Genomic DNA, 26,688 nt, shown 5'->3' with positions numbered 1-26,688 from the left:
TATCTATCTATCTATCTATCTATCTATCTATCTATCTATCTATCTATCTACCTATCTATCTATCTATCTATCTATCTCTATCTATCTATCATCTATCTATCTATCAATCTAACTATCTTTCATGACAGGCTCTGTTTACTATCTGTTATCTATCTGTTAGGTTCTCTCATTCTGCTTTGCATCTGCTGCTCTGCCTGGTTTCAACTCAACTCCTAGGGCAAGCTCACCACCTCTAACCTCATCACCATGTTGCTAACTCAAGGTTTGATTGACACCACCTCCCTCAGGCTCCTCTCCTCTCTTACTGGAGGACTAGAGAGCGAGTACTAAACCCATTCCAGTGCCTTCTTTTATAGAAGGCAGAAACTGGACTCTCAGTTAGCTCCACTTTGTATCTGTTACTCTGCCTGGTTTCAACTCCACCGAGTGAGATGCCTCCATGCCAGGTATACCTGTCCTGCCTGGTGTCCTGACTTTTCTCCCTGCCAGTTTCCTGCCTCCTTTTATGTATTGTCTCCCCCATTATATTGTAAGCTTCTTGAGAGCACAGACTATCTATCTTTTTATTAATTGTATTGCCAGCATTTAGCACAGTGCCTAGAACATATTAGGCATTTAAATATGTATTGATACTGGATACTGTTAATAGAGCCAGAACAATGGAGACAATAGTCATACTGCACACTGAGCTAGTCATTATATCTTGAGCGTTGTGTTCAATTCCAGGTGTTATATGTTAGGAAGGACATTATTAAGGTGGACAGTTATTATTTTCAATATAATTATTATAGGTGGGACCAGAATTATTAGACAAGAGTCTTATCATGTCAGCTGAGAAAACTTTAGTCCAAAGAGGTTGTGATTTGCCTAAGGTGACAAAGCTATTAAATGTCAAAGGTAGGATTTGAATCCAAGTCCTCTGACTCAACAACTAGCATTCTTTCCACTGTATCATGCGCCTTATTCCTCCCTCCCTCCCCACACATACCTCCACAATTTCTGGAGTTTAAAAGATTAAGGAAATTAGAGGGCAAGATCGGGCATTGAGAGAGGAAATCATCAGTCTGTATTGAAGTCATTGAACCATGGCAAGAGATGGGTTAGTGAAAAAAAAACCTTGAGCCAGATACTAAAGTCACCAATAAAGTAGGCAAAGTGGTCCAGCAATTGGTAGGTGATAGCAACAAGAATGGAGAGAGAATAGTTGTACAGACATCAAAAAAAGTCAGTCAGTCAGTCAGTCAATAAACATTTATTAATCACTGACTATGTGCCAGGAACTGTACTAAGTACTGAAAAAAAAGAGGAAAGGTCATTATAAAATATAAGCAGAGGAATGATCTGGAAATAGCAATGAGCAGCAAAGCGTATGATCACCCCTCCTCCTAGTTTCCTGGGTTGAGTGGAAAAGAAGGCATGGTTTCCAGTGGAGAGAACTGCAAAGAATATGATATCCTCGAGGGATAGCAAGATTTTGATTAAAGCTTAAGAGTGGAAGGAATGTTGGCCTCCATTTGAGGAGGGGCCCAGGCTGGCCATCCTTCATTCCCCTCCTGACTGTGCTGCTGACTCTCCATACTGTGGCATCATTCTTCCCCAACTAATGAGTCCCCCTCCCTTTTCAGCTCTCTTTTTCATGTTGTCTTTCCCCCTTAAAATGTAAGCACCTTGAGGGTAGGGATTGTCTTTTTTCAACAGACCTTGGCAACAGATTGGATATAGGGGTGAGAGATAGGAGTTGAGGATGACACCTACGTTGTGAGCCTGGGGAACTGGGAGGATGGTATTGCCCTCTACAGGGATAGAGAAGGTAGAATGAAGTTAGACTACTTGTCTGATACGTTGTAATGGAGTTTTCTTCTTAGGAATATATTTGGCTGATGACCTTGTGTTCCAATCCCGAGATTTTGTGATTCTAAGTTGGGGTACTGAGGCATCAGTTCTGATTTGGGGAGAGTTTAGGGACTGAGGCTTTTGAAGACCACTACCAGGAGGACCTTGGAAACTTCAGTGTCAGGTAGATTTGGCTTGGATTTCATGAGAATGGTTTGGAGGGATTCAAGAAATTTAAGAATAATAGCTGTGATTCTAAGGAATATTGGTAGAATTCTAAAGGAAGTGGGACTATGAGTAATGGAGAACTAGTGCTTACATGGGTCACTGCTGCCTTTGGGATTCTTTGCAAGCAGATTGTGTTCTCGTTGTCTTTAATGTCCACTGAATTATACTTGTTTTATGTTAGAATTGGTTCAAATTGAATGAAACCATTTTCTCCTCATTTGCTTTTTCACTGATTTGGCTTTCCTAAACTTGCAGCTGGCTCTATTTGGCACCGCTTCTTCCATTCTGAGTAGACATGAAAGGTCATCCAACAGGATGATGGGCAGATGCATTCTTCACCTGAAATTCATTATCTTATAACAGGCAGTCTGAAAATTCCACATTACTCTGAAGAACCTAAGCAGATTCAATGATTCTTTAATACGTGTATTTAATAAGCTAAGACCCGAGGTTGGGCATGGCTAATGCTACCTTGTCTTTGGACAATTTATCTCCTTGTAGGCTGACCCTCATGGTTCGCATCTGGCTTATTCATGTTCTTAATCCAGACTGGTTTTTGTGATCTCTTATTTGGCTTTGTTGTTTCTCCTAGGTATTTATCTATACCAATGTCTTTGGGACAGTTCAGTAAAAATGTGAAGGATAGTCAGAGGACTTGGGCATTTTTACTTATTTAACTTCCCTGGGCCTCAGTTTCTTCAGCTGTTGGACATAATGACCTCTAAGGTTTCTTCCAGATCTAAATCCATGATGCCACTATCCCAAGGCTTCGATTCCCCCTGCTTGTTTTTCTCCCACATGTGGCCAGACCTCCTGGTAAGTGATAAAAGCCAGTAAACTTGATTCCAACATGGTTTTGGCCCAAACATTAGCAGTCTTGCATTTGTGTTTCATTCAGTCCAGGCCCAGCTTCCCTTTCGTGGTGGTTTAAACCGGCCAGTTTAAAACTTAGTTCTTGCCTCCCTCCATCCAATCTCTGACAGTACCTTATATTCAAACACTATCTTCTGTAAACCTGGAAAGAATTCTATGAACTGAGGTAGGTGGAAGTGAACAGAGCCAGGAGAACAATTTATACTGTAGTAACAACATTGTAAGTATAAATAACTTTGAAAGACTTAAGAATGCTAATCAATAGAAAGACCAACTGCTACTCCAGAGAACTGATGATTAAGCATATTGCTCACCTCCTGAGAGATAATGAACTCAGGGTATAGAATGAGATATATATTTTTTGCACATGGCCAATGCGGGAATTTATCTTGCCTAATTATGCATATTTGTTACACAAGGGTTGGGGTTTTTTTTGTTCTTTCTTGTCCCCAGTGGAGAGGGGGAGGGGTGTGGAAAGCAGAGGTGGAAGAGAAAGGGGGCCTAGTGATAAGGTTACCGAAAGAAAATGTCATTGAAGCCTTTTTTTAAAAAATGTGCAGAAGAGAACAGAAGGAAGGCCAGAAGGAAACATAGATAAGCAGAAGAGCTTCAGAAGTTATAGGTTGAATTTATTATGTACTTAAAAGGAAAAGCAAGCTATATATAATAGAGATTCAGTTTCACGTACAATTCTCTATTTCTCTTCTACTTTGTTTATGAAAAAGCTCATTTGGTGTTTAAGTTTAGAATAATCTTTTGAAAATGTAAACCCTCACTAGATCGTATAATCTTGGCTAGCTATTGTCATATATGTGTATATAAAACAAATGACGTATAGGTATACATAAAACTTCCTTTTCTCAGCTAAACTTTGTAGAATGACCTATCCCCCTTCCTCACTCCAAACTTTCCTATAATTGTCAAGGGCACCACCATCTTCCCAATTCACCAAGCTCACGATGTAGGCATCATCCTTAACTTCTCCACACTCCATATTCTCTCTCACACTCCATATCCAATCTGTTGCCAATGCCCATTGATTTTACATTTGTAACGTTTCTCTAATACAACTCCTCTCGTCTGATACTGTCACCAGCATGCTACAGGCCCTCATCTCCTCAAGCGCGGACTTTTGCAAAAGTTTGCTGATTGGTCTGTCTGCCACAAGTCTCGCTCCACTCCCGTCCATCCTCCGTTCAGATGTCAAAATGATTTTCCGAAAGCACAGATATGATCATGTCATCTAAAAAAAACTCCAGTGGCTCCCTATCATCATGAAAGTCAAATACAAAATCCTCTGTTTGGCTTTTTCAACCCTTCATAAACTATCCTTCCTTACCTTTCCAGTTTTCTTATACCTTACACCACCCCCTCCATCTACTCTATAATCCAGTAATACCAGCCTTCGAGAACAAGATACTCCATCTCTCTGCTCCAGGCATTTTCTCTGGCTGTTCCCCATGCCTGAATGCTCTCCTTCCTCATCTCTGCCTCCTGGCTTCCTTGGTTTCTTTCATATATCTGCTAAAATACCACCTTCTTCAGGAAGCCTCTCCCAATCTCTCTTATTTCTAGCGCCTTCCCTCTGTTAATTATTGGCTGTTTATCTTCTAGGTAGCTTACATGCACATATTTTCTTCCCCATTATACTGTGAGCCCTTCAAAAGTAGGAACTGTCCTGCCGTTCTTTGAATTCCCAGCACTTAGCACAATGCCTGGCACATAGTAGACATTTAATAAATGTTTATTGAATGACCAACAGTGCCTCCATCTTTTCTCCTCACTCTCTTTTAAACCCTCACCAATCTGGCTTCAGTCTTCACCATTCAACTGAAATTGCTTTCCTCAAAGTTACCAATAGTCTCTTAATTGCCAAATCTCACAGTCCTTTTTCAATCCTCATCCTTGTTGATCTCTCTACAGCATTTGAGGCTTGATTACCTTGTCCTAGATACTTTTTCCTCTCTGGGTTTTTAATGACATAGTTCTCACCTGGTTCTCCTCCTCCTACCTGACTGCTTTTTCTCAGTCTCCTTTACTAAATCTTCAGTCGTGTCATACCCCCTAACTATGCATATCCCCCTGTGGTCTGTCCTGGGTCCTTCTTTCTCTATATATTATCCCATTTGGTGATCTCATTAGCTCCCTTGGGTTCAATCATCACCTCTATGCAGATTATCAGGTCTATATATCTAGTCCTAATTTCTCCCCTGAGCTCTCCTTCATTTTTAATTGCCTATTGGACAATTTGATCTGGAAGTCTTACATAAATCTCAAACTCAAAAGTCCAAAAAATGATCTATTATCTTTTTTAAAAAATGACCACTCCTATTCTGAACTTCTCTTTTACTCTTGAAGGTACCACAATTCTCCCATTCACCCAGATTTCTAATCTGTGTCATCCTCTACTCCTTATTCTCACCCCATTTGGTCAGTTACCAAAGCATGTCATTTCTATCTCCATAGTGAACAATCTTGTCATTTCTTTCTCCTCTATGAATCCTCTCTTCACTCCTATAGCCACAATCCTCATTCAGGCAGTCTCCTTATCTTCTAATTAGTCTCCCTACCTCAAATCTCTCCCTACTCTGATCCATCTTCCACCCTGTCACCAAATTAATATTCCTTAAAGTAAGCCTTAATATTTCATACACACCCCAATAATCTCTAGTGGCTCCCTATTGCCTCTAAGATCAAGTACAAAGCCTTCTGTTAACATTTAAAACTCTGTATAGCCTAACCAAGGGCAGCTAAGTGATGCAGTCTTGAAGTCAAGAAGATAGATTCAGCTTCCTGAGTTCAAATCTAACCTCAGACACTTAATAGCTGTGTGACCGTCAGCAAATCATTTAACCCTGTTTGCCTCAGTTCCTTATTTGTGAAAGGAGCTGGAAAAGGAAATGGCAAATCATTCCAGTATCTTTGTCAAGAAAACCCCAAATGGGATCAGGAAGAGTTGGACACGATTGAAACAATGGAACCACAACACGGCTTAACTGATCCCTTCCTACCTTTCGAGTCTTCTTATACACTATCCCACCCCATCTCCTGAAAAGTTTAGCCATACTGGCCTTCCTATTCTTCAAACACAATGTTCCATTTCCCATCTCTATACTATTGCACTAGCTACCCTCCATTACAAAACCCCTGGCTTCCCTCAAGGTTCAACTCAAATCTCAAATGCCTCAAATGCCAAATCTCAAATGCAGGAGACCTTTCTAGGTTCCCCTGTCTGATAGTCCCTTCCCCTCCATAGTTACCTTCCATCTAATATGTATGTATCTTGTATGTGCTTATTTATTTACATATTTTCTACCCCACTGGAATGTAAAGCTCCTTGAGGGCAGGGAGTATTGTACACTTTTTTTTCTCCCTAGAGCTTAATACAAAGCCTAAACACGTACTGATTGATTGACGTCATTTTTCCCAGTTTTGAAGAAAAGTCAAGGCTTTGATGATATAAGGCTCTCTTTAAAACAAATTAACAAAAGAATAGTACAAAGTTTGGAATCCCTTATCTATCCATCAAGACAAAGACATATTTCCTACACTAGTCACCTCAATAGTTCAATCACAATGATTAAAGTCTTTTCCCATCCCATCCCCCAAAATACTATGTAGCCTCCTGTCCCTTTATTCAGACAAATAAATACACAACCCTAATTAAATTTTTATGAGAAACAAAGACTCTAATAGCAGCAGTATGTATATACAAAGGCTAAAAACTTAAAATTCAACAAACATTTACTAAGCATTTACTATGTGCAAGACACTGTGTTTTGTGCCAATGGATATGACAGCCTTGGATTTGAGAAGACTTGTGTTCAAATCTGACCTATGATACTTTCTAGTCTTGAAGGAAAGAGCTATTTTTAGGAAGCTAGGTGACACAGTGGATAGAGGAGGGGACCTGGAATCTGGAAGAGCTGAGTCTGAATCCTGCTTCAGATTCTTAATTAGCTGTGTGACTCTGGGCAAGTTAATTTCAAGGTTAATTTAACCTTTAATTCTGAGTCTCAGTTTCCCCATCTGTAAGATAGACATAATACCACCTGTCTCAGAGTATTGAGCAGAGAATGACATAAGAGCACTTTGCAATGAAAGCATAGGATCACAGATTTAAAGTTGGAAGGAACTTAGAAATTATTGAGTCTAACTTGCACTACCACTTTACAAATTTTAAATGTCAGTTATTATTTTTATTGATACAAAGACAAAAACAAAAACAAAATAGTTCCAACCCCAAGGAGCCTAAATCCTAGTGAGAGGATAAAGTATGACAGATAATTTCCAAGTATATAAAAAGATACAAAAAGCAACTGCAAGAGGGAAAAAGCAACAACAACTGGGAGAGAAAGGTGGAATCAAGAAGGGTCTCATATAGAAGGTTGCACCTCAGCTGTGCCTTAAGGAAGCTCAGGATTCTAAGATGCCGAGTGAGAAAGAGGGTGTATATTCCAGGAATAGAGTGTGAGACTGATACCACTTTTCTAGATCTGTCTTTTTATATCAACCAAGCAAAAGTACTAGAAACGAAATATGAAGAGATTTAGGCTGTGTCTAAATGGTGCCAGAACATCTGCTCAAAATGGGAAATGCAATCAGTCTAATGACTAGTTTGACTGCTTTTTCCCCATTGGATATAATGAATTTTGAATTCTGTTCAACAAATATTGATTGAGTTGATTACATTTTTTTACCATACATAGACAGCCTCAATCCCAACATTGAGCCAATTCCTATCAAAAATAAGCAACAGGATTAGTACTTACGTCTGTCCAGTTTATATCCAGGTAAACATAGTGAGCTGTGCTGAGCTATGTCAAAGTCATAGGATTGTATTTTATTTGAATTTCTTTCTTTATTGTAGTTAGATTTCATGATTGTCCAACTGGCCAGACATTTGAACTCAACTAGAAAGTATGTATTTTACATGTCCTTCTTAATCTGAAATATCCCTATGTGCCTTACAGGTTGGGGGAGGAGTCATGTGATCAAATATACTATGAATAGGAGAAAACAAGTTGAATGCCTCAAATATTTACAATTTTGCACAAAGAAATAGATTAAATGGACACAATTTTCTTTTGAGATAATGATGTTTTTATTAAGACCCAAGCCCTCAATAACGGTTACTGTCTTTAAAGAATTTAGACAAATCTAGAGAGGTAGTAATGCATTCCAATGAATCCATCTGTATAATTCCTTTAAGCCTATTTTTCCCCCCAAAAAAGGTCTTTCATCATAACAATAAAGTAGAATCCTAGAATGTCAGAATTGGAAGGGACCTCAGTTCCACCTGTTCCTAAACATGAATCCATTCCACACCAAATCCAACTTTTATTTGAAGATCTCTAACGAAAGGGAACCCCCTGCATTTTGAAAGGCCTCATCCCACTTTGGGCCAGCTCAAATTATTAGGGAGTTGGACTTGTTTCTGATAGCAAGCCTAATTCTTCTTCCCTAGAACTTCTGCCCATTGTCGTTTGATCTGCCTTCTGGGATTAAGCAGAACAAGACTGAGCCCTCTAAAAATGATAGTTTTTCATCTACTTGAAAACAACCATCGTATCTGCTTTGAAATTTCTCTTCTCTGTGTTAAATGTAAGGGTGTTGATGAGTCAATCAATCAAATTATTCCATCCACCTAAAGTAACTGCTATACCTTAACCAGATGAGAATTCATCTTGATTGGAAAGCATGTGAAAAGCCTTTGATCAATCTAGATAGTTCTGATGAGTCACTGGATGAACTGGAAGTGACATTGCACAAAGAAAGGGCATTCGGAATGGGTAAGGAAACTGTATCTTACCCTAGGAATCAGCTATAAAATATTAAGCCAGTTAGAACCCAAGAGATTCCATGTCCGGCAAGCTTATGACAATGGAGAGGAGAGAAAATTGTTTCTGAGAAGGAATTCTTGAAGAAAAGAGGAGAGTATCAGGGCTGTTACTTCCCTCCACTCCTACAATTGGCAAAAGGAAGATTCTGTGGATTTTAGAAGTCCAGAGGTCTTCCTACCTTCCCAACAGCATCTTAGCAGTATCTTTGGAACAGGTGAACATCTCTCTCTCTCTCTCTCTCTCTCTCTCTCTCTCTCTCTCTCTCTCTCTCTCTCTCTCTCTCTCTCTGTCTCTCTCTCTCTGTCTCTCTCTCTCTGTCTCTCTTTCTCTCTCTCTCTCTCCACACACACACACCTACATCTTTACACTATATCTCCAGATATACATTGAGAGACACAGAGAGAGAGAGAAATACCTATATATAGAAATATCTTTTCCTCCATTAGAATATAAACTCCCTGAGGCAGCTAGGTGGCGCAGTGGGTAGAAGTCTGGCCTTAGACTCAGGAGGACTTGAGTTCAAATGTGACCTCAGACACATGACACTTACTAGCTGTGTCTCTGGGCAAGTCACTTAACCCCTACTGCTTCACCAAAAAGCAAAAACATATATATATATGTATCTATATCTATATCTATCTATCTAGCTATATATATATACATGCAATGCTATTTTTGCCCTTTATATCTTCAGTGCTTAGCACAGTACCTGGCACATAGTAACTTCTTAATATGTTTGTTGACTGGTTGATTGATATGGCATGAACTTCATGCCCTCTTCCCTGCTCTCTCCATTTTTATTAACATCCTTCTCTCAATGTCACACCTTGAAGCTGCAGCAATGCTGATTGGGAGGGAATATGTGGTAAAGCAAAAGAACTGGGTTTGGAGTCAAAGGTTGTTTTCTTGTTGTCCAGTCATTTCCAGTCATGTTTGACTTTGTGACCCCATTTGAGGTTTTCTTGACAAAGACACTTGGATGGTTTGCCATTTCCTTCTTCAGATCATTTTATAGATGAGGAAATTGAGGCAAACAAGGTTAAGCAAATTGTCCAGGGTCACATAGCTAGCAAGTGTCCGAGGCCAGATGAATATTTCTGACTCCAGGCCTGGAACTCTATCAATTACACCATCTAGCTGAATTTGGGTTTAAATCTTCAATCTGCCACTTACTGGCTGTGTGACCTTGGGCAACATATTTCTCCTCTCTGGGCCTCAGTTTCCTTATTAGTTAAATGGGAGTGTTGAACTAGATGACCTCTGAGATCCCTTCCAGCTCTAAATCTATGATTCTATAATCTTTTGACATGAAATTTCCTAAGTTATTGTATTCCCTACGCAAAATCAGCACAGTGCCTGGCACATGGGAAGAACATAGAACTTCCTCTCTCCCTTCCTTCCTCTCTCTCTCCCTCTCTATCCCAGGCTCTCCTCATTTTCCCTTTCCCCTTCCTCCCTCCCTCCCTCCCTTTCCTACATGTCTCCTTCTCTCTTTCCCTTCATCTTTCTCTCTCCTTCTCCCTCTCTTTTCCACCATGACCACCCAGTAGTTGGCATGGCCTGGTGGAGAAGAGTCCTCTGTACTTAGCTAGACTCAGATGTCAGACAAAGTCAACTCCAAAGCCTGTGCCTTAAGCCTTTTGAATATGAAACAAAAATCAATTCAATTCCACAGACATTTAGTAAGCAACTACCAGAAAGTTCCTGACTTCAAGAAGCTTATAATTTAGTAAGGGAATAAGACATGTACACAAAATAATGGTAACAACATTTATATAGCACTTGAAGATTTGTACACATGTTATCTCTTTTGAGCCTCAGAATTACCCTGTGAGGTAGGTACTGTTGTTATTCCCATTTTACTGATGAGGAAACTGAGATAGACAGAGGTTAAGTGACTTTCCCTAGTTTACTTAGCCAGTAAGTCTCTGAGGCTGGATTTGAACTCAGGTCTTCCTGACTCCAAGCCCAGCACTCTATCCACCTAGCTATGTAGACATATTTACATCAGGTTTTTTGTAATGGCAAAGAACTGGAAAGTAAAGAAGTGTCCATCAATTGAGGAATGGATAAAGAAATATTCTATATGGGTATAACAGAATATTATTGGGCTCTAAGAAATAATGAAGAGGACAGTTTCAGAGAAACCTGAGAAAACTTGTATGAACGGACAGTGAAATGAATAGAACCAGAAGAACAATTTAAATACAAATCTAAAAACAACATTGTGAAAGAAAACAACTTTGAAAGACTTCAGAACCTTTGTCAATGTATTAACCAACCATGATTTCAGGAGATGAGGAGGAGGAGAAGAAGAAAAAGAATAGCTTTTACATAGAGTTTTGTAAATTATGTCATTTGATCTTCATAATAACCCTGGGAAGTAGCTACTATTAGTTCTTCATTTTATAGATGAGAAAACTGAGGCAGACAGAGGTTAAGTGACTTGCTCAGGGTTATAAGCTAGTAATCAATGAGCAAGTCTGCTACCTACCTCCTAAGAGAGAGGGGACGGACTCAAGGTGCAGAATGAGACATACATTTTTGACACGCCTAATATGGAAATTTGTTTTGTTTGACTATACATATTTGTCACAAGGATTTTGTTTTTCTTTTAAATTGCAAAGAGGGAAGGAAGAGAAAAATAAATGCTTGTCAATTGAAAAATAAAATTTTTTTAAAGCAGATGAGCCACTTTACCACTCTAGGACCCAGTTTCCTCATCTGTTAAATCCCTTACAGCTCAGAATCTATGTGGTACAATGGAAAGTATGCTGGGTTTGAAATCAGAGCACCTGGGTTCAAATCCTGACTCTGCCACTTAATAACTATATGAATTTAGACAAAACCCAGCCTTTTGGGCTCCATTTTCTTCGCCTGTAATGTTATGGGATTGGACTAGGTCATCTCTAAGGTCCCTTTCAGTTTCAAATTTGTCATGTCTAAAATGATAATCTATCTTCTACAAAATGTGGCACCCATACTAAATCATTTTTCAATTTAAATTGAATTTATAAAGGCAATTTTAAAAATGAAAAGAGACAGAAATAAAGCACCTCCTGGTAGATCATCCAAATGCACTCCATTAGATTCTCTTCCCAACCTCTGATCCAAAGAGGAACCCAGGCCATGTAGCTAGGCTTTACTGCCTTGAGAGCCCAGAAGATGGGAAATGCCCGTAACTTCAAGGGCTCACGTAGAGAAATCAGTCTGAGCCCATATGCCGCACACGATGCACTACCACAACAAGGCAAACTGACCTCAACCTATTGCAATCAGCTCTGTCTCCTGGGAACTCAGTCTTGGAGATAATGATTGATTCAGGTCTTACTTGGAAGCTGAGCTGCTTGTTTGCTTTTGCAGCTCAGTGTATCCTGGGGTTGGAAGAGCAGACGATTGCTGTGGTCCTAACATCACTCCCTGTTGTTATGGCAACCCATTTTCTAAACAGTCCTGCTGTTTTCTCCCAGGCCTTTCAGTTTTTCATCCTCTGAAGTCCATGAACACATTGGACAAGGGCATGGTGATTTCCCAAATTTCCACGAGCAACTTTGCCAAGACTTTCAATTAGCCAATTGTCCACTGTCTCCTGATTCCCCTGTAAGCTTTCAGCCTTCCTGTCTGCCAGTGACCCCTTGCTGTGAACCTTTTCCCCTGTTGTCACTAATTAGAAATTTGTGCCACAGAATGTTAGCCAGCACATCATTCTCTGCTGGGCCTTGGACTCCCATGAAGTTGAAGGAGAAAACAAAGAGATAGGTCTACAAAACATTTGATGTTTGCAGTACAAATAACTTCCCCAAGTCTTCCCTTTCCTCATTACATTTTTCTGTGACCCATAGTTAGTTCTGGGGTCTCATTCTAAAATTTCTACATTGGGCTCCTTTCACACTTCTGAGTAAAAATTAAGGGGCTAAGGGCCATTAAAATCACCTCTTTTTCATTACTTAGAATATCCATAATATATATAAACACTATGTCTTACTTTCTTGGTGTTATGGGGGTTTGAGGGGGAGTGAAGGGGAGGAAAAGTTGGTGATCTCTGTATTCAAGCCAAAGATAAGGTGAGTTGCTAAGTTTTCCCCAAAAAATGGAGTTTGACTTTCTCAATAAGGAAACCAAGCCCACAAGAGGACATTGCCTCAGATTCCAATTGAAAATCCTCCCTTTCCCGGTTATATTTTTCTGTGACCCATAATTAATTCTAATAATTAATAATAATAATTAATTTGCTAAAATGTCTACCCTGGGATCTTTCCACAGTTCTGCTAGTGACCCTCTAACATCTAGGAGAAGATAAACTGTGGCATGATTCTACTAGGTGCCCCCTAAAGCAATCCACCTTAGACCAACCTCTAGTAGGAAAGCAGTCAGGGGCAATAAAAAGATCCCTGTATTTCAGAGGATCTGGGTTCAAATGTCTTTTGTGCTTCCTGTGTGACCTCCTGCAAGCCTCTTTCCTTCTCAGGGTCTCAGTTTCTTGCATAGTAGAGAGAATGTTGATGAAATAACAAATGTACCAGAATAATTGAGTATTTGCAGGGGGGAAACTGAAGCCCAGAGAAAAATGACACCCAACCTGACACATCTAGCCAGTGCCAGGACTCAGATCCAGGAATTCTGACCCCAAAGCTTTTAGCCACAGCACATTTTGCATCTAAACAGTAAGCCTTGCCATAGACTGGGCAATGCCATTCATGACATCACACAGCCCCCTGCTGGCTCATTCCAGATACTTAATGAAGGAGCACCAATGCACCCTTGCACAATGACATGACCCCAACCATCCATCAATGGATCAGATGGCTTCCTCAAGGTTGTTGTTCAATGGTGGGATTGAGTTCCAACAATGCAGCTTACATTTCCCTAGCCCCTACAATGCTGTGCAAAGGCCTCCTGGCCAATGACCTCAGATTTCAAGATGAGGATATGGACTAGATCCATGATTTCAATGACATAGCCAGCCAGTCAACAAGCATTTATTAAGTGCTTCCTGTATGCCAGACATTGTGCTAAGTAAGCATTGGAGATGCAAAGAAAGATTAAAAACCTACTATCTGCCCTCAAGGAACTCAAATAACTAAGTACACATAAGATACTGTGTAAATGAACACTAGGTGGTTGGCCTTATAGATATAGTGTTGGACTTGAAGACAGGAAGACTTGAACTTGCATCCTGCCTCAGAAACTTACCAGTGCTGTGACCTTAGGCAAGTCTCTGTTCTCTCATCTGTAAAATGGGGATGATAATGGCACCTACTTCACAGGGTCATTATGAGCATCAGATGAAATATTTGTAAAGCACTTGCAAATGTTAAAGTGCTACATAGATATTGATATTGTTATTATGATCATTTGATCATGACCAAAATTAGAAGGGATCTTAGAGAGGTCACCTTGTCCAATCTCCTTATTTTACAAACGAGGAAATTGAGGCCTAAAGAAATAGTGACTTGCCCAAGGTCACTGTGGCAATAAGCATCAGAGCTATAATTCAAAATAGATCCTCTAATTTCAAATCTAGCATTTTTTTCACTGTACCTCCCTATCTCCCAAAGAGGCTGTATATCCAGGCAAGATGATGGTCCCCAACTCTAGGTACATACTCATTTATTCAAGGGTCTCAGATAATTTCATTGACCTTGCGCTGACCCAAGGAAAGTCCAAACCAGGCCAGTAAGGGTTTGGATAATATATGGATGCTCACTGCTGCTTAGCTCCATGACCTTCAAAGTTCTGCAAATAAGACTGAGGGAGAGTCAAGAAACCCTGACCCTGGCCTTAGGAGCTGCTGCTTCTTCCCAGGGATGCTGAGAGTCTGGCAGTTGGGACTTCAGGAACCGCATTATCACTAGGCACAGGGGAAGTGCCAAGTTCTGCCCTTGGCAGGTACTACTCACCCTGCCCTATTGCCAGAGCCCAGGCCAGAATTCCTTGGCCAGTTACCAGGCCTTTGCAAATGTATTCTGCCTATAGGACACTGAGATCTTCCCTCCACATTAATGTTTCAGTTGTGTAGTATACTTGATGCTAGAGACTAATCCCAGCAGGTGCCTTGATAAGGCCTTCAGGAGTCCCTGGGGAATGACCTGTGATAGACGAGTTGATCTAACACTCAAATTGTCCTACCAGGATTCCTTACTATTTGTAAAAAAAATAACAAAATAAGTGGGTAATTCAGAATTAGCAGGTATTGGGCCCTGAATGGGAATGCCATTCAGAACAACTACACTTTGGCCCTAATTCTTGACCTCCTGGAATAGCTGGAAAAGGGTACAATGTTAATAATGATGATAATAATAATAGCTAGCAGTATACATACAGGACTTTAAGTTTTAAAAGGCCTTTCATATATATCTCATTTTACTCCTTTTCACCAAATGAAAACAGAGGAGCATAAAACTTTTTTTTCAGATATAAAGTACTTTAGTTGTTGTTGTTGTTTAGTCATATCTGACTCCTCAAGACCCCTGGCATTTTCTTGACAAAGATGCTGGAGCGGTTTACCATTTCCTTCTCCAACTCATTTGTACAGATGAGGAAACTGAGGCAAATACGGTTAAGTGACTTTCCCAGGGTCACACAGGTAGTAAGTGTCTGAGGCTGGATTTGAACCCAGGAAGATGAGTCTTCCTGACTCCAAATTCATGAGGTTACCCAAGTACCTATAGGGTGACACAAATAGGTAACAACATATGGTTATCCACAGAGCTCTTCTAATCCAATTCAAATCTTCAAACACTGGAAGAAAAAGCTGATAGTCTCTTCCCCAGTATAGTAAACCTTTCCTTCAATGAGAGCAAGCCCCATATTGTTTTTTCCCATACTTCCCTGGCCCCTGCTCTGAAACATTCATGAGAATCTACATCTGCTTAAACTATTACCATTTCTGGTACCAGTGGGTGTTCAGGAGAAACTTGTGGCTGGAGATAGATTGGCTTCCCAACAGTCATGGTCTCCTTAATGCTGGGCTACTTGCTCAACTAGGGGGCCTACAGACCAGAAGAGATCACAATGGATACATTGCAGATACTCCTCACACCAAAACTAGTCCAACCTTCCACAAGCAATACTTCTGTCAGTCTTGTCTCCAGGCAACAGAGAGGCCCATCTGGGAAGGGATTTAAGTCAGCACCCCCATGGCAGAGCTGGTAAAGCTCTCCATAGAGTGCTGCTGAGAGACACAGGCAGTAGAGTGGCAAAGCCCCAGTGAGCAACCCCTGGCTCAGCTTCATGATGAGCTCTCCCCCTCCTAGAAGCTTCCCTCTGTGTACCTGGCTTAGTCTGGTTGGTGACCCTTGATTCCACATTGTCCCCTTGGGGTTTTGCCACCAATGAAGCAGATTGTCTCTGGACTTTGAATCTGGATTTCCATCAATGGTGCTAGATTAGCAACACTCAAAGTGTGGTCCAGGGAATCCTGGATGTCTAAGACTCTTTCAGATAGTTCATGAGGTCAAAACAATACTAAGACATTTTAATTTCTAATATAGTGAAAAGATGAGAAAGAGAGAGAGAGAGACAGAGAGAGAGAGAGAGAGAGAGAGAGAGAGAGAGAGAGAGAGAGAGAGAGAACCTACCTAAATAAAATCTCTTTGGGGATGGAACTCTCAATAATAGAGAGATAGGAAAGGGAGAGGGAGAGGGAGGAGAGGGAGAGGAAGGGATAAAAAAAACATAACATAAATAAACATAAACAAATCCCTTTGGGGAGGAGAGCCTCAATAAGTTTAAGAGTGTAAAGGAGTCCTGAGATTAAAAATTTTTAGAACCACTTCTTTTCTTTTCCTTTCTAACTCTCTTCTCCCATGCCTGTCCTTCCATGCTTTTCTTTCTTTTCCTTCCCTGCCCTATATCTGAAGCCTGCTAGTGGAGTCCAGTGACTACCAGAGGCACTTCTGGCAGCTCTCAGGGATAAAGAGGTTAGTGAGCCCTGATTGTAGGAGCAAGGATGAGGAAGAAAAAGACTAGTAAGTTTATTTTTAAAGGTATTAAATTAAATAGAATCATTGTGGAAAGCTTTGCATGCCAAGCATCAGACTATTTTTTGAAGCAGTGGTCATCAAAACTATTTAGTACTGGTTTTTTTTTAAAGTTTTATGCCCCTCTGTTTTCATTTGGTGAAAAGGAATAAAATGGGATATATATGAAATGCCTTTTAAAACTTAAAGTACTATATATATGCTGCTAGCTATTATTATTATCATCATTATTAACATTGTACCCTTCTCCAGCTATTCCAGGAGGTCAAGAATTAGATAATCAAGAAACAAACAATGAAAAAGAGGAACCTGGAGTCTGATAAACTGGATGAAGGACTCCCTTTTAGATAAGTACTTCTGGGAAAACTGGAGAGCTACCACAAAGTGGGTGTGTATTGATTGGGGAATCAGCTAGGTGGCGTAGTGGATAGAGTGACAGGCCTGGAATCAGGAAGACTCCTCTTCCTGAGTTCAAATCTCACCAGCTGTGTGACTCTGGGCAAGTCACTTAACTTCATTTGCCACAGTTTCTGTAAAAATAAGCTGGAGAAGGAAATGGCAGACCACTTCAGTATCTTTGCCAAGAAAACCCCAAATGGGGTCATGAATAATGTGACATGATTGAAACAAACAAACAACACTTGATTGGGGAATGGTAGGGGGAAATAGTATATTAATGTAACATAACATTATTGTACAGTAACAAATGACAAATTTGAGAAATTCAGAGAAATTGAGGGCTTGTACAAACTGATATAAAGCAAAATAAGCAGAACTAAGAGGAAAAATACATAATGACAACAATGTCATTGAAAAGATCCCTCAAGGAAGTCAAACTGAGTAATGTAAAAGCCAGTGAAGGTCCTGAAGACTTGAGATAATGAAACAAACCTCCTCCATCATGGCAGAAATAGGGGTACTTGAACAAAATAGTGCCTACATCCTCAGACATGAGCTTTGTATCAGATGTTTTTACTTACATAGTGTTCTATTTAAGTATTTCTATTTTAAGAATATTGAGGTGGGTTTGCAAGTTAATGGGCTATTTCAATGTCACCCTGGGGTGATATCCTGAATTTAGGGTGGTAGATGTGGGAATAGAAACAGAGACCAATACAGAAAGTAATCAAAAGGGAGAACCAGTAGTACTTAGTAACTGATTAGATATTGGGACTAAGGGAAAGGGAGGAGCTGGAGATCACTTCAAGGTTTCAAGCAAGGCTACTGGAAATGTTGGTATGAAAGGAAATAGATAAGTTAAGAGCTAGCTATGGAAGAAAGATGGTAATTCCAATTAAACATGTTGACTTTGAGGTTCCCACATCACTTTCAGGTCGAGGTAGAAATGTCTACTGAAGAGTTAGAAATTGTTGGACTAGAGCCTGGGAGAGAGTTCATGGCTGTAAATAATCTATTTGGGAATATTCTCCAATATTTGAAGCCATAGGAATGGAAAATAACTCCTAGGAATTATAAAGAAAAAGAAGAGGGACAGGTTCAAACTTACTTATCTCTGATCATTCAGATGGGCATAACTCATACTGCTAAAAGGAATCTAGAGGGGCAGACAGGTGGTGCAGTGAATAGAGCACCAGCCCTGGATTCAGGAGGATCTGAGTTCAAATCTGACCTCAGACACATAACGCTTACTAGCTGTGTGATCCTGGGCAAGTCACTTAACCCCATTGCCTAGCCAAAAATAACTAAATAAATAAATAAATAAATAAAAGGAATCTAGAAAGCATTGCTAAATATTGTAAAATCTTGCCTAAGAAACTGAAGACTTGAGGTAGTAGAGTTTTTTCCCCTGTAGCTGATCACAAACTAGGGCTTCAAGAGAGAATGGCAGATTTTGGAAGTGAAAACTTTAAGAAGATAGTATTTGATTACAGTGCTTCAATTTTTGAACCATGTCTTAAAAGGTAGGGATGATAACTAGCAATGACCCATGAAAGGGTCTTGAGAAGGAATAGGCAGACAGGTAGAAGATCCAAGACAGAAGGATACAGAGAAGAAAAACACAATGGAGACAAGGTATTGAGAAGAAGAAAATAGTCAACAATGTCAGGTATTTCAGAAATCAAGAAGGATGAGCACTGAGAAAAGGCTATTTATTTGATTTGATTTGTCAGTTAAGAGTTTCCTGGTAATTTTGGATTAAGCATTGTGAAATTGAAAATTAATTGAAAATTTTGTATTGTATATTAATTGTTGCTTGAGAATTGTATTTAATCACTGGAATCAGTACCTATGGATCAGGTTTCAAATTGATTTATAGGCCTCAGTGGTAGAGTTTGTAAGAGTTTAACTTCCTTGGCTTCCTATGGGCTATAGTCTGACCACAAAGATTCAAAATCTGTGAGCTTTTGCTGACCATGGTAGGGATGTGAATCAACTCAGGTATCGGATGTTTGCCCACCATGAGACTTTCTAGAGAATATTAGTGAACCCATTGCCATGGGTTCTGGAAATGCCCTCTCTGAGTCAAACCAAATGTAACCCCACCCCCATCTTTGTGTTAGACTAATTACAGTCTTAGTTTAGTTTGCATGACTGGACCTTATGTAACCAACTGTATAAAAGAGTTGCTCTGCCTGTCAGGGGGTCCCTGGCTACTGAGGAGCCTTGGATACCATTTACTGGCAATTGCTAGCCTGGTTAATAATTGATCATGCTTGGAACTTTGTTCCTCAGTTTCTCTTTGTTGCAGATTTTTATTGTAATAGCATTTTAGTTGATTCATAAAATTAGAAGTCAGATGGCAAAGGGCCTAGATATGAGAGAGAAGAAAGGAAGTGGAGGCAGCATGTGTAGATATCCATCCTTCTTTCCATAAAGGTTTGACTATGAAAAGGAGTAGAGCTATATAGCATGACAATTTGAGGGTATTGTGCAGTGAAGTGAAGATTTTTTTCAAGCTGGATGAGAATGGGGCATGTATGTAGGCAGCAAGAAAGAAACCAATAGATAGGAAGAAATTAAAGATAGGGGGTAGAGTGGATGGGGAAATAGATGGTTTCAGAAGTAATCTGCTCAAGTAGACAGGAAGGAATCGAGGGTACAAGTAAAGAAGTCAGCCTGGGTGAGATGGGCCAACTCCTCCTCTAAGACTGGAATAAGGGAGAAGAGAATGTGGAATGATGTCAAGGATTTTGAGATGTGGAGTAGGAAAGTAATGGGAGCCCAAAGCAAACATCTTCTATTCTCTCAGTAAAGTATAAGATGGAGATGGAGGGAGTAGGAGGTAATATGGAAGAATTGAGGAAGGAAGAAAAAGTTTGGAACAACATCTGTGAGAAATGTGATGAATTAATTTGGGAAGAGTAAAAAAAATTGCCTTGCTGTGGTGAGGCCCTAGTTGAGGTTAGATAACATAAATTTGTAGCAGATCCATACAGTAGAGTGGAATGACTTCCATTAGCACTGTTGAGCAGAGTAGAAGCCAGAGAGGCTAACGATGAGAACAAAGGCAGGTTTGGCAAGGTATTAATGACAATGCGGCAAGAGGATAAGGGGTTCTAAAACAGAGAATAGTATAAAGTTGATTTAGAAGGCATGAGACACAGAGAGAGATGGAATGATAGGAGGTTATGGTCATATGGAATAATCTCAGAATTCTTGATCACAGAAGTGGAACATTTGTGGGGGATGGTGAGATCAAGAATCAAAAGCTGAAGAAAGATCAGATAGAAATCTCACGTCCCTTGACCACACTGCTGGCCCTTTGATGTTTTTAAAATTGTTTTTCCAAGTATGTAACCAGTATATAAATAAAAGCTATAGATATTACTGTTCACTGTATTTTAATTACTTAAATAAATCATTGTGTTAGGAGCCACAAATACTGCAGCTTTTACTTTTGTTAAACATGGTATCATAAGTGTGATTCCTGGAGTTATGACAACCATTTACAACTATAAAGTGGAATGAGTTTTTGCAAAGTTTGAAAAAACTTCACTCTTAAGAGAAGAGTCATGTATAAAGTGGGGGCATTTGGAGTATAATTACAAATGACTTTTCAGAAAAGAAATAAAGAAAGGAGGGAAGGAAGAAAGAAAGGAAGAAAGGAAGGAAGGAAGCAAGAATACCTCCTAACAATAATTTACCTTGATATGTATCTGACAAAAAAATCCCCTCTACAAAACACCCAACAAATGGTCATGCAGCATCTGCCTGAAGATACCCAGGGAAGGAGAAATCACTACCTTTTCCTAGATCACACAGTGAGTTAGTGGCAAAGTCAAGTCTATAATCTGTCTTTGTCAAGAGTCAGGAAAAGGCCAACTCCCAAGCTTAATTAAAAAGTAACTAAAGTATCTTGGGGGCAGCAAGGTGCACAGTGGATAGAGTGCTGGGCCTGGAGTCAGGGAGACTCCTCTTCCTGAGTTTAAATCTGGCCTCAGACAAATTAGTAGCTCTGTAACCCTGGGCAAGTCACTGAACCTTGTTTGCCTCCATTCCTAACCTGTAAAATGAGCTGAGGCAGGAAATGGCAAACCACTTCAGTATCTTTGCCCAAAAAAAAAACAAAAACAAAAAAAACCCAAAATGGGTCACGAAGAGTTGTACATGACTGAAATGATTGAACAACAAAGTGTCTTGTAAGCAAGGACATTTTTTCCTTCATGGTTCTAGTTTCAAAAGCACTGCCTCTCTGTGAAGTCATGATAGATTTGGAGGGTGTTCCACCTGGCTGCTGATTGCTAGAGCTAGGAGAATTGCACTTGAATTAAAATTCACATGTGTTCAATAGTGTAAATTGGGCTTCACCAAACTGCCAGAGGGGACCATCACACACACACACACACATACTCACAAAGGTTAGGAATTTCTGTTTTATAAGGACGTAAACACACAATTTTAATTCAGTTCAATTCAATATTTACTAAGCATCTATTATGTGCAAGGCATTTTGCCCCCACTTAGGGACATTAAGATATTCATGACATAAACTCAACTTCCAAGCACTTTACAATAATTGAGGGAAAAGACAAGTGCATAAATACATATGATATAAGGGAGAGTATGATAAGAGCACAGGATCGGGCAGGGCAAAGTGCCATGAGACTTATAAGAAGAAATAACTTTCATCTGGGAAGGCTTCATGGCCATAGTGTCTGCTGAACTTGGCCTTGAAGGAAGAGACTTTATGAGGTAGGAATGGGAAACGGGAAATCCATTCCTGTCGTGGGAGTCAGTATGAGCAAAGGCTGGGAGATGGACATATACATAAACAGTATGAGTATCCAGTAAAAAAGGGGGGCAGGGTTGAGGGGAGCCAGTTTGATTGGAGAGTAGTATCCACAAAGAAGTAAACTGAAACATGCCTGGAGAGGCTGGAGTCAGATTATGGAAGGCCTTAAATATGAGGATCAGAAGTTTACACCTTATTAGATAGCTAATGGGAGCCCCTGAAGATTTTTGATGAGAAAGAAGACTATCAGAACAGTGCATTTGGAGAATTACTTGGTCAGCAGTGTGGATGATGGATTGGAGAGGGGTTAAGAACAGGAGGTAGAAAGACCACTTAGGATTCTGTGGTAGTAAAGGTGAGATCGAAGAGTCTGAACTAAGGTAGTTGCAGTGGGAGTGAAGAGGAAGAGACAGAGATATTGAAGAGTGAGAACTGGACAGATCTGATAACTGAGTAGATGATAACTTGAAAATCTGGCAAGGTCAGAGTACTTTTCCCAGAAGTTTAGTAGATGAAGCAAGATGATAGTTTGAGAGGGCTAAAAGGTCAAGAGAAGATTTTGTTTTGTTTTATGTTCTTTTTTTTTAATTTAGGAAAGGAGAGAATGGAAGATGTTTTTAAGTAGGTTGGAAGGAGGCCCTGGAGAATGATAGAGTAGGGATGGAGGAATGGCATCTAGGGCACAGGTGACTAGGATAACTTTGGCAAAGAGGGGAATTATCCTCTGAGGTAAGGCAGAATGACAGCATGAATCAAAACAGGAAGATTTTGAAATATAACTGAGAGGAGATGAAAGACCTTTTAAGTGGGATGGCCTCATCGATCACACATAAGGATGTTCCTCCATCTCACTTGATTTTTCCAATCATTTCTCGCTGTTTGGACTTCATTTCCCTCCCTTCAGAGTCTTGTTATTTCATCTAAGTACTCTCTTCAGTAGGAGACTTCCTAACTCCTCCACACCTTAATTAGATGTATTACTGAGTTGTTATGTGTGACTTCCTCCAAAAAAAGGAAAAAAAATAGTACTCAATGGTACAATCTTCTGTTCTCTCCAAATTTAGGTAGGCTTATCTTTGAATAATAGGCACACCAATACTTGGTGACTGCAATTTGGTAGGACCTCAGAGTTTTTAATCTGCTGGTATCGCCTTTAGAACCGAGTCCCTTCACGAAGCAGAGACATTCATTGGAAGGGAATTTTATGGTGGCTCTCCAAATCACTCTTTTTAAGGTGAATTTGAATATTATTTGGCTGATCATTTATTTTTATTTTTCACAAAAGAACTAAAATAAAGTGTGAAGCAATGGAGAAAAGTTGTGGCTTTAACATAGTTACATTTGGGTTAGAATTCTATTGGCACTACTTTAATTCCTGTGTAAACACCAGCAGATCATCTGCTTTCTCATTTGCAAAACAAGAGGATTGGACCAGAAAATTTATAAGCTTCCCTAGATGTATAATCTTATGAACTCTCAGATGCAGAAACAACACAGTGAGTCAGTAGAATTCAAGTGATTAACCATGCAGGCTACCAAACAAGAAAATTGTTATCCAAGATTTGATTTGATTTGAACTGATTGAGAAAGAAGATGGTAGCTCCTGTGTAATAAACAGCTGAATGTTGGCTCTTTCTCCTCTTTTCTACGAAATAATTTTTGAAAATTGTGGGTGAAATGTCACAGCATGATGCCAGTTAGTATAGGAGATTAGGTTGATGAGGAGACTCAAAATAATTTCTTATGAGGAATGATGGAAGGAATTGGGGATGTTTAGCCCAGAAAGGAAAAAAAAATGTTAGGAGGATATGTCCTCAGATCAGAGGACTTGGGTTTGAATCCCAGCTCCAAGTAAATACCATTTCTTATCTGTGTGGCCTTGGGTAAATCACTTAACCTTTCTAGACCTCAGCTTTCTTGTGTGTAACTAAATGATTTCTAAGGTTCCTTCCATCTCTAAGTCTGTATTCCTAAATATTTGAAGATGTGTCCTGTGTAAGAGGGATTAGATTCGTTCTGCATAGCTCTTAAAGCCAGGAACTTGAACAAATGAGTGGAAGCTAAAGTGTGTTTTGGCTTAGGGCAAAGTAGACTTTTCTTAAAATTAGAGCTGTCTGTACATGTTATAAGCAACTCAATGAAGTAGTGAATTCTCTCTGAGGAGAAGTGTTCAACTAGATGCTAGGTTTTACAGAAGTAGAATCTTGCATATCTTCCAGATGACTTTTTTTTTTTGAGGCAATGGAAGTTAAGTGACTTGCCCTGGGTCACATAGCTAGTAAGTGTCTGAGGTTGGGATTGAACTCTGCTCATGGGCCCACGAGCTCTCCACTGGGCCACCTAGCTGACCCTCCAGGTGACTTCTAAAGTCACTTCAACTCTAAGATTCTTCGGATAAGATGGGTGGAGATGGAGATTAGACCTGTGATTTCATTGGCAGAGGGAATTCCTATATGGAGAAACTCCCTCCACTGATTCAAGTCAGAACCTGCTCTTTTAACTTACAGAATTAAAGTTAACTAGAACACTGAAAAGTTAAATGACTTATCCAGGGCCACCCAGCCAGTATGTCAGAGGGAGGAACACCTTTGAGTAAAATGATTCTATATCAATTCTCACTATTATCAGCCTGTTTTCTTTCCAAATCCTAACTTTATGGTTGGACCTGAAAGTTATTTGCATATTTTTAAGAATCTCATATTATAAAATCATGGGAACTAGACCTGGAAAGGACCTTTGTTATCATTTAGTCTCACCTTCTTTTACACTAGAGAAGGAGGGTACTGGGAAGTTATTTAAATTGTAACAGACAAGCATGAATGATCTGGTTGCATTCTAGAATTCAAAGAAAACAATAAACCAGCCAGGCAGGAAAACATCTTTCAAAACAGTTTTTCAAGGAAACCTAAGAGCAACATGAAATTCTCTTGCTTGGTATTCTGAGGGTTCATAAAATGTATGAAGCAAGTTCAAATTTTGCTTTCTGGAAGAGGCAAAAAGCTGCTTTCTAAGAGTACCTAAATGTGGAGAGCTAAGAGAAATACTGCTCTTCAGTATCTGCTGAGATACAGCATTTAAACATCTGATCCAAGTCCAAGCAGGGCGAGAACAGATGACTAGGCAGATGAGGAAATTAGCTGGGTGGAAAGGTGATGAGATGGCTAGAGAGAAAGATGGAGAGAAACATGGATGCAGAGGTAGAATGGGGGTATGGGGGTTGGGGGTGCGTGGGGATGGGGGGGGGGATAAGGGGATGCGCCATTATGATAACAGCAGGATGTCTTCCCACCCTATTTCCTTGTAGATGAACAAGCACAGCGAAATAGAGAGGGAGAGAAGTAGATTTCGCCCAGAAACTGGGTATGTAATTGCGAAGGAAGTCAGCCTTTGGTAACCAAGTCTCCCAGTAAAGGGAGTTGCTGGATGAGGATGCCACCCTAGTGACATGTGTCGCTACTCCTGCTGTGGGTCCCTCGATCACCCCCTCCCCCGATCCTAATTCTCGGTCCTCTTCTCCCCAAAGATCCGGCTGGACTGTGGGCTGGAGACCAGAGGGAAGTCCTGCCCGGGCGCCCTCGCTCCGCCGCTGCCCCTGGAAGGCTGGAGGGAGGGATCCAGGGCGAGGGCATGAGGAAAGCCCTGGCCCCGGTGGGCAGCTGGCTCACTTACCGGCGTACAGGGAGCCCTGGTCCCGTAGGCCGCCCGCCTCTGGGCCGCTGTCCGGTTCCCCGGGGCTGAGCCCGGCGGCTGTAGCGGTAGCTGAGAGCTGCAGGTCTGTGTCCGTGTTAGTCAGCCAGGTGGATTCGGTCTCTCGGGTCCAACTCTCGTAGTAGCGGGGCTCGATGGCATCGGCGCGGCTCCCCCCGCAGCCCATCCTCCTCCACCTCCTCCTCGTCCTTTCTCTCTCTCCTCCAACTCCAGTCCCGCTTCGGACTCCTTTGGCGGTTGGGTTTGGCTAGACTGAGCCTTCACCCACAGCAGTGGAGCCCAGGGTAGGCAGGCAGCAGCAGCATCGCCCGTCGCCGCCAGCACCGCCGCGGTCCCTGCGCCCAGCTCCCTGGCAGACCCAACCTCGGAGCTCTCTGCTCTCCGCGCCCCGCGCTGTGCTCTCCCCACTCGCCTCTCTCTCCTCCTCCCTCTTCTCCAAAGCCCGCCCGCTGCCGGCCCCCCTTCTCTCTCTCCATCAGTCTCTCGCCCCCTCGAGGGCCCCTCCCCTTAGCTGCTTCTCCTTCACTGGAGAAGTGTCTCCACAATCCCCTTGCGCTCTGTTTGTCCTCCTCATTCCTGCTCTCTTCACATGGTCAGCCAGGGGTGGAGCTGAGCGGACCCTCACAGTCAGTCTAGCTCCTGGGATCGGATCTGGCCCCCGCTGGCTCCAGTTACCTGCCCAAGACTTCTCCCTAGCCTCAGATGTTCCTGGAGTCCCGGGTATAGGAGGATTCCACCCCACCGCACTCCCCCCACCCCTCACCCGCAGGCTCCTGGATGGGGACATATTTGCCACCAATCACTGGTTGATCAAGTACTGTAGCTGAAACAGCATGCACGGGGGGGGGGGGGGGGGGGGGGGGACGCCTGAAGGAAAATAAGGAGACCACTAAAACGGAAGTAAGGAACCGTGAGAATGATCCGCACGTGCCCATAGCTGCGAAGAAAGAGCTGTTGTTTTCATTGTACTAAGCCTGGAAGAGCTAGGTTCTCAGGCAAGGAAACTCCAGCTCCTGGTCAGATCTGT

The 26,688-nt window shown here is 41.0% G+C and overlaps 1 protein-coding gene across 1 annotated transcript in view; it reads right to left on the bottom strand.

The window, feature by feature from the left end:
* Positions 1-25,874, bottom strand: part of BAALC (BAALC, MAP3K1 and KLF4 binding) — a 104,950-nt gene extending 79,076 nt beyond the window's left edge. The window contains exon 1 of the mRNA XM_027850010.1: positions 25,623-25,874. Within this exon, the coding sequence (XP_027705811.1) occupies positions 25,623-25,827 (205 nt within the window). The 5' untranslated portion in view covers positions 25,828-25,874. The remainder of the gene's footprint in view (positions 1-25,622) is intronic.
* Positions 25,875-26,688: the final 814 nt, after the last annotated feature.

The sequence above is a fragment of the Vombatus ursinus genome, unplaced genomic scaffold (genome assembly GCF_900497805.2).
Source record: "Vombatus ursinus unplaced genomic scaffold, bare-nosed wombat genome assembly UNPS02008961.1, whole genome shotgun sequence".
In the NCBI taxonomy this organism is placed as follows: domain Eukaryota; kingdom Metazoa; phylum Chordata; class Mammalia; order Diprotodontia; family Vombatidae; genus Vombatus; species Vombatus ursinus.
This window is presented reverse-complemented; position numbering and strand designations above follow the sequence as displayed.